The sequence below is a fragment of the Serinus canaria genome, chromosome 3 (genome assembly GCF_022539315.1).
Source record: "Serinus canaria isolate serCan28SL12 chromosome 3, serCan2020, whole genome shotgun sequence".
In the NCBI taxonomy this organism is placed as follows: domain Eukaryota; kingdom Metazoa; phylum Chordata; class Aves; order Passeriformes; family Fringillidae; genus Serinus; species Serinus canaria.
This window is the reverse complement of record NC_066316.1, coordinates 9,764,800-9,772,977: the sequence shown is the minus strand read 5'-3', so window position 1 is coordinate 9,772,977 and position 8,178 is coordinate 9,764,800. Positions and strand designations below refer to the sequence as shown.

The 8,178-nt window shown below is 48.5% G+C and overlaps 1 protein-coding gene across 1 annotated transcript; it reads left to right on the top strand.

Annotated features, from left to right (window-relative positions):
- Positions 1-1,138: 1,138 nt before the first annotated feature.
- Positions 1,139-3,457, top strand: LOC103819224 (cystatin-like). The gene is made up of 3 exons (XM_009093696.4): positions 1,139-1,432; positions 1,921-2,034; positions 3,055-3,457. Exons 1-3 carry the CDS (start codon positions 1,154-1,156, stop codon positions 3,130-3,132), a joined length of 471 nt encoding a protein of 156 aa, XP_009091944.1. The 5' UTR covers positions 1,139-1,153; the 3' UTR covers positions 3,133-3,457.
- Positions 3,458-8,178: the final 4,721 nt, after the last annotated feature.

Below are 8,178 nucleotides of genomic sequence, written 5' to 3'. Positions count from 1 at the left end.
TTTGTTTATCTGGTTATTAATGAATTTCTGGTTTATATTTTTAAAAAAGCACCTCTGATAGAGCAAGATTGTTGCACCCTGCAGACACAAATGGACAAAATGCAGCTTTATTTCATGAACCAGGTGCTCTTTATTCAACAGAACATAATTTTTTTTGCCAAGCCTTTTTTTCTCCTCATAACTGCTTTGTTTCAAGTCCTGATTTCATGGAGTTTGGACTGGCAATAGTCAACAAACGCAGCTTGTTTCTGTTTGGGTGTCTGCAGGTGGTTTTGGTAGTGTTCATTCTGGGGCTTTGAGCAGCCTGCTTTAGTGGAAGGTATCCCTGTCCATGGCAGGGGGCTTGGAGTGAAATGATCTTCGAGGTCTCTTCTAGACCAAGCCATTCTATGATTATTTCTCTTGCTACAAGAATGACTCCAATGTCCTGTCAGTGTTGATAACTCAGCTTGTTGCCAGCTGCAGGGATTTTTCCATGCTGGATATTGCTGGCATGCAGGCAGCCTTTCCAGTCAGCAGACAAGCCCTTTCCATTACAAGGCAAGCTGTGGATATTCAGGTGCAAAACCTCCTCCTCCTCTCTCAGCCTAACAATTCCATGAGGTCTTAAATCTCACTAGAGCTGGCTCCCTCATGCTATATTAAGTCCTGTCTTTCCAAACTTAGGGTTCCTGATGGGACGAGGGAGAGAATGTTGGTATTTAGGGAGCAGACGGGAAGCGGAGCTGTCTGTCTGGGAAGCCGCCTCGGCCCCTCCAAGCGTAGGTGAGGCAACACCAGCGCTGCGGAGGCGGAGCTAGGAAATTACTCAAGGTGTTGTGTGCTGGGAACACAACACCGCTAGCTTAAAATGCTCTGTGGCTTTTATGTTCCCTTTGCAATAGAGGGAAATAAACACAAGAATAACCCACGAGGAGGCAGAGTCTGGAAAAAGCCTCCAACTTCCCGTGCGGGAAAGCAGCATCAGCAGCATCATCATCCTCATCCTCCTCCTCATTCTTCTTCTTCTCCTCCTCCCCTTTGCCCCCCCGCTCCTTGACCCTGTGGAAGTCCTCGGCCAACGCTGGCGGGGCCGGGGGCACCCGGCTGGGGCGGGGCGGGCCGGGGCTCGGCCCAAAACACCGCCGGGCCCGCCCCGCCCCGCGGCTTTAAAATGGCGGCGGCCGTGAGGGGGAGCTGGCAGAACGCAGCCATGGCGGCCGATAGAGTGTCTTTGGTGGTGCTGCTGGCGGTGGCCCTGCTCTTCTTCGCCGGCGTCGTGCGGGGCGCCGGGCTCCGCCCGCCGATGGTGGGCGCCCCGCAGCCTATCGAGGACCCCGAGAACGATGAGGGGCTGGAGCGGGCTCTGCAGTTCGCCATGACGGCGTACAACAGGGCCAGCAACGACATGTACTCCAGCCGGGTGGTGCGGGTCATCAGCGCCCGGAGGCAGGTGAGAGACCGCGCCGGCACTCTCTGTCAGGGGCTGGGAGTGAGGCCGGCCGCATTCCTCTGCAAAAAGGGCAGTGCGCTAGCCTGGGGGCATCTGCAAGCTGTCCGGTTTTTTCCCCCCAGCAGGTGAATAAAAGTCCTATTTTTATATCTTGGCTTGTCATAGTCTGGGTGACCTTGAGTGCTGCGCGTTATGCAAGGAGCCAGTGGCTTCCCTGCGCTGCTCATGGGTTAACACGTGTCTCTGTTTATTGCTAAGGAAGCTGCTTTGTGGGACATGTTTACTTGGATTTTGTTTCCTGTTTGTAAGGAAGTGCCAAGTGCCTCTGTAGTGGAGGTTGCCACATACAATTCCCTCCGTACTTTCACAGTCTGTTTTCCATCATGTAACAGGATCGCTGCCTGCCTTCCTGCGAGGCTTCTCTCGGCAGAGAGCCCTTCTCCGTGTGCTGTGAGTAAAGTCGCCTCTGCCGACTTGTCTTGTTGCAGATCGTGGCTGGAGTCAAGTACATAATGGAAGTGGAGATCGCCCGGACAACCTGCACAAAGCCAGCAACTGATATCCAGCGCTGTGCTTTCCACGAGGAGCCCCAGATGGCCAAGGTAGGCTCCAGGGCACAGCCTGCTGACCCCCACCCTTCCCCGTTTCCAACCCTTTCCCACTGGCTGGTTTTATACAGATGGCTGTGGTCAGTGTCCCCTGTCTGCCTCAGCCAATATCAGCGACCTCATGCCTTTATACTTAACAGGGCGAAGCAAGTTTTGCCCTTGCAGAACTTGACTTGCCAGTTGATGTCAGAGGAGGCGGGGCCTTTTGGCTGTTTTTTAAGTGGGGCTCAGGCTGGAGCAGTGCAAGTGTCTGAATCCTCTTAAGATGCAGTCGTGGTCTGGATCAGAAGGGCATGTGGAGGAAGCTCTGTCAGGCCCACAGGCCTCCTGGCTCTCAGTCCAAGGGTCCTCAGTCCCCATAGAATTCTCATCTCTTCTTTCCCATGGTGATGTAAGCATGCTTGGCATGCTTTCCTGTGGGACTTGTATTGCTGTGAATAGAACTTTGGGCAAAGCGCTGCCCAGAAGAAGCAGATCAACCAATCTCTCTGTGCCCACCAAGTAGTTACACAGTTACACGGGCATTTTGTAATGAGCAGTTGAGCTCTTTGGGTGGGAGCACCAAACATGTCTGCCTTCATCTGGCCTGAGTTTTTCCGTAGTGCTTCATTCCTTCTGTTGATGGCAGCAACAGGATGTATGTGCCCTTTATTCATGCATGTATGAGAGGTGTAGCTGCACATAAGAGAAGCACAAAACTGGTGTGTACCATTATGGCAACTGCAATGATTTGTCACACATGGCTTAGCTGTGCCTGTGGGTATTATCCATGCTGAAAGCTTTCCTCTGTGAGTGGATAAAGGAGATAACCTGATTGTCAGCAGTGCTGACTGCTCAACTTTATTTCTTAGGGTTTAAGAGATGTGATTTGCTCTGAGCACAAGAGTGCTGCTCCAGAATACTTGTCTGGAGAGGGCAAATGTAGAGAAACACAGGAGTGAAGAACAGTGGTAAATGACACTGATTCATGCTATCATCTTGCTAACTACTTTTTTCTTTTCTTTCTTTCCATAGCACACCATTTGCAACTTTGTAGTGTTAAATGTTCCTTGGAAAAACCAAGTGGAGCTGCTGGAGAGCAAGTGCCAGTAAGCCTACCTAGAGTCCAGCAGAGACCAGCAACCAGTTGTTCAGATTGAAAAGAAAAAGGCAATAACACAAATGGAGATGGGCTTTATCAAAGTCTGTAACTTGGCTACTGATGTATGCTTGTGCTATGCAAATTAAACCATGTAACTTCACTTTTAAAGCACAGTATGATCTCAACTTTTTCTTCTTTGGAATGACCATTTTAGAGCAGCTGTTTTGGTCTTCCACAGCTTTCCCAGTGAATTCACTCCAGTATCAGAATTCTTATTAAAACCTCTTGGTATCCATGTTGACTACTGTAAACATAAAAAAGTTAATTATTAATTGCCATGATGTGTGGTTTTCTTTGATCTTCTGCCATCTTGGAGGGAGGGTTTGCTTTTAGTTGTCACCTAAGAATGGAATGAGAAGGAATATTGGGTCCTGATCACAGAGGAGACAAACCATCCCTGCTTGTTCCTTAGCTTGGCCTCTGATTTTGAGTAAAAGATGGAAGCTTAACTGTTTTCACTGAAGGAACTCTGCTTTGGAGAACTCTTGATCTTGGGAAGATTAGCTGAAGCTGTAATGGTTTTGGGTGCTGGCTGCCGTACTGTCCTAAGGCTGTAAGGAAGGAGGAGGCTCCCCTTGATAAAATTGCATTTTCAGGTAGTAGGGGAAGGTGCCAGGTCAAGAAAGAGTCTTGGGTGAAGGTGCTGAGGTGAACAGTGGAGATGGTTCTTGTTTTTTCACAGTCCTGATAAAGTAGGAAATGCTCTATCTTGTGTTTTTGCTTTTCTGTATTTTGAAGTGAAAAATACATTCCAAATTCCTTTTGGTGTGAATCTTACACATGGATACAGTGAGTCCAGCTCATGGGTTGTTCTTCCTCTTAAGGGAGATACCACTTCCCCTAATTTGCTAGGGCTTGCCAAGTTTGCAGGGAACACTAGGCACCTTGGTTCATGTTGTTGGGAGGATGAGCTGGTTGCCTGACACCAAAGATCTACATCTGGGTTGTGCTCAGATCCTGTAGGAATAAATCCCTCTTTTCCTTCCTTGTCACCCTATTCTTAGTGCTCTGCATGAAGGTGGCCTGGTTTTTCTTGCCAGCCAGGTCAGTGACTCTGCATGTTTCCATCTGCTGACCCTGGAAATCCTGGGTCAGGCTGCTCAGGTGCCCTCAGTTGTCCTTCTCAGTCTCCTCAGTTCATCCATGGTTATTCCCTGACTTCCATCTGCACAAGCACAAGGCAATGGTGAAGGGATTCCCTCATGCTTTGGGTGAGTTTGCCTCTGTTAATCTTTTGTCCTCTTGGCTTGAGGGTGGGTAATTGCACAGATCTCCTTCAAAGAGAGTCTAGGCTAGAAATGAAGGTGCAGATAGACATAGAGGCATTTCCAGCATTTTGTTGTATTTATTATCCAGCAGCTCAGAACAGCTTGTGGAAAAAAAGTGGCTGTGCCAGAGAAGATGAGAGTCTGAGTGTTAGGAGCTCCTGAATCTGGAGGTGCTGCGTTTTCCTGTTGAAATGCCAGTGACTAAGGGCATGAATGAATGGCACAGCTTACCCCATGCTCACAAACTGCCGAGTGTCAGCCTTGGTGATTATCCCACCTGGAGAAGTGCCAAAAAAAGCCTGACCTAATTTGAACACCTTCCGCTGTGTTGCTTTGCATTTGCAGCAGGCTAAGAGCATTAGTGGAAGTTCCCCTGCCAAGAGTATTTTGATTCTCAGGCCTTTTTGCTTGGCTGGCTGGCAGTGACTGGGCCAGCTGAACACTGAGCCCTCATTTTTTAGCTGCATTCTCTGCCTATCTTTTTGAAATGTTGGTGTCAGATACGAACACATAACCAGGGAAGTGCTTGTTTCATGTACTCTCTTTCTTTGCTTTTCTTGCATTTCATATGTTAATTCTGGGGACATTCTTCCTGAAACTTAGTAGGGTCAGAGCTTTGCTGCTGCTGCAGCTCAAGAACCCAAGGCTTTTTCCTGGCTCTGGTTCTCAGGGACAGATTTAGGGCCAACCATGTGAGAAGTGTAGCTGTCCTTAGCAGCGCCTGCCCTTGCAGACCTGTGCTCACATGGACTTGTGGCTCCCGACTCCTGGGTCATTGTTCCCTGCTTGTGCTGCTCCCTGGGTCGTTCCCCTACAGGGTTCTTCTGAATCTTGAAATCGTATCAGTGTCCAGGTGTGGACACAGCTGAAATGGCAAATTCCTGCAAATATGGAAGGAAATGACCATGTGAAGATTTGGATCACCCTGCAGTCTCAGTCTGGGCCACCCAGTGGCGTTGCTGATATGAGTGTACTCATGGTGTATCCTTAGCCTAAGGCATGGAGACCTCTCAGGGAGTGTTTAAAGATGCTTGGTTGTTTGTGTTTATTGTTAACATGCAATGCCTCAGAATCCCAAGTGTGGATCCCTCAGAAGGTCAAATTTACCAATCAAATACACATCCAGTTTTGAATCTTGGTGCCTTGTCTCTTGACATTGGAGAGGGAAGAATTCATGTCCCTTTCCTTGTGGGATGCAATGGTCACCTGAAGATCATTTCTTCAGGGTTGAGCAGGAAAGTGTCCTAAATTTGATTCCTGCTGGCAATGCTGAGCCTCTCCATGACTCTCATCACTCAGCTTTAGTGGTGGCTTGCAGGTGAGAAGGTGGGAGGACAGGTGCCTGTTTCTCCTCTCTGGGCAGCATCATCCCACCTGGGCAAGGAAGGGTAAGGAGGAGGACTCTTCCTGAGAAGAGCAGCAAACCTGCAGGCTCCACGGTGCAAATCCCTTCTGAGTGTCTCCCTGCTGACCCTCTGGCATGAGTCATGGCTCACTGGGACAGCAGACCCTGGGGCAGGACCCAGGGCTTGAGGTGACACATGCTGAAACCTCTCCTCTGTATCATCACTCACTCACAGGGCATTGCCCAACCTCCCTGAGCTGGTGGGCTCCTGCTGGTGGGATTTTGCACCAGGGAAGAAAAGGAGAAGCTCAGCTGCTCATCCCCATGATAAGCTGGGGTGTGTGCTGGACCCTGTTTTTAAGCTTTCTAGAGGGAGATGTGGGTGTGTGTGAGCACAGGGCTGGTGATGGTGAAAACCTTTCCCTGTTTCCAGCTGGAGGAGATCCCCCAGTGGCTCATGATGCCCTCACTGCACCATGCTTTGCAGGGAGGCAATGTCCTCTCTTCCCTATGAGCTAAGAAACTTCATACCTTGCGTCCTGCCAACTCCACTCTTCAGCATCTAGCTGTAGAAGAAATTTGGACTCAGGTCAGGGAATGGATTTTATATCTTGAGAATAAAAGCTAGCAAAAGAAGAGTTGTTTCAGTGAAATAGTGATGCTTACACAAAGCATGCCCCTCTCCCTTGTCCTAGGTGGTGTCTCCATCTGTAGAACTGACTACAGAGTGGGGTTTTTTCCCTTCTTGTGGGGCCAAGGAGGAAAGCCCTGGCATCCCTGGAGGAAAATTACCATCTCCAGGTGCCAGGACTGGCTAAAAGCAGGAGGAGGCTGGAGAAAAGCTTGGCTGGGCTTTAAGGGAGACTTTGGTTCACAAATGCAGCTGTGCAGTACCAGAGCCAGTGGGACAGATGCTCTTCAGACACCACATTGCAACTCCCTTGGGTGGCATTGTATGTACCAAGCTCCATCTGGGCAGAATCACAGCTTGGTGAGCTTGGGGATCCCAGAGCTGGTTCCAGAAGGGGTATGTGGGAACTTTTCAGGAGCAGGCTTCTCTCAAGACAAGCCATGACCTATAAAATGAAATTAGTTTTGGGCCTCTGAGCATGGCTGGGCTGGGCAGTTTGGCTAATTACACTGACCTTCCCTTGGTGAAACCCATGGGACTGGTTAAGATGACTACAGATTTTTAATTACCTGCTTTTCCTAGCTGAACAGCAGGTCTTTTCACTGCTTTCTGTGTTAGCCAGATAACATAGATGGGAATGTTTTTCCTATTTAATCTGACATTTTCAGTGTCTGCTGCACACCCCAGATGGTTCAGTGGAAATGATTCCTTCTGTGAGATGTTGAAAGAGTAATGAAACATGATGTTTCTACAGCTCTGACACGCTTTTTGCCCAGCTGCTTGCATGAACAAAACTGTCTGGGATCTCAGTTTGATAGGAAATTGGAGAACTGACAAGAAACTTATTTGCTCTGTGATCTTGTAAACTACTTTCCAAATGTAGGAAATGCTTCTTGCAGATGCTTGTGCCAGAAAAGCAAGGAATTCAGATATTAGAGGATAAGGGGTCTGGAAGGTCAGATTCACCAGGGAGGAGACCTGCTGTAAACCAAATTTTTCACCTAGTCGCATAGAATGTCAGCTCAGTGCTAACTGCAGAGCTTCTCAGCTGATAATGGGAGGAGAGGTGGGAGGAAAAATGCCCGACAGGTTTTCAGGTGCTCCACTGGGCATCCTCCATCTATCAACAGAGCCAGTTCGATTGGGAAGTAGTGAGAGTGAGCAGTGAGTGTGAAATTAAACATTGGCCCCAGAATAACATGTTTTGGTCACATTCCACTGGACTTGGTCTGAAATACTGACTCAGGCAAGCAAGGTTTATGTATTTAGTTTCACTTTTTAAAAATTTTTATTTTTATAGAGAATGTTGAGGGAACCCCTGCCATTGGGGAAGATGCTGTGTGATGGCATCTGAAACCAGCACTTAAGCTGTAGATGTGACCAGATGTCCTTCTGGGCTGCTCTTCCCTGGGCTTAATCATTAGTATCTGTATTTTGCTGAAGCATTTGTATTGTCTTGTAGAAGATTCAGTTTCACAAGCCTTCCTGAAACTTAGATGTCTGACAATCACACTTGTGCCTCCTGGACTGGAAGAGAGAATAAGGCATTGCTAGCAGCAAAGAGCTGGGCAAGCAACAGTATTGGATGAATTTCCAGCATGGAAAAGTGGTCCCTGGATCCCCCAGACACCAGGGACTAAGTCGAGCCTTCCTTTCTCAACTCTTGTAGCCTCATACATGTAACATAAAATCCTTCCACAGGGGGTCAGCATCTTACAGGAGATGCACAGGAATGGAAGATGAGCTGGTTTCT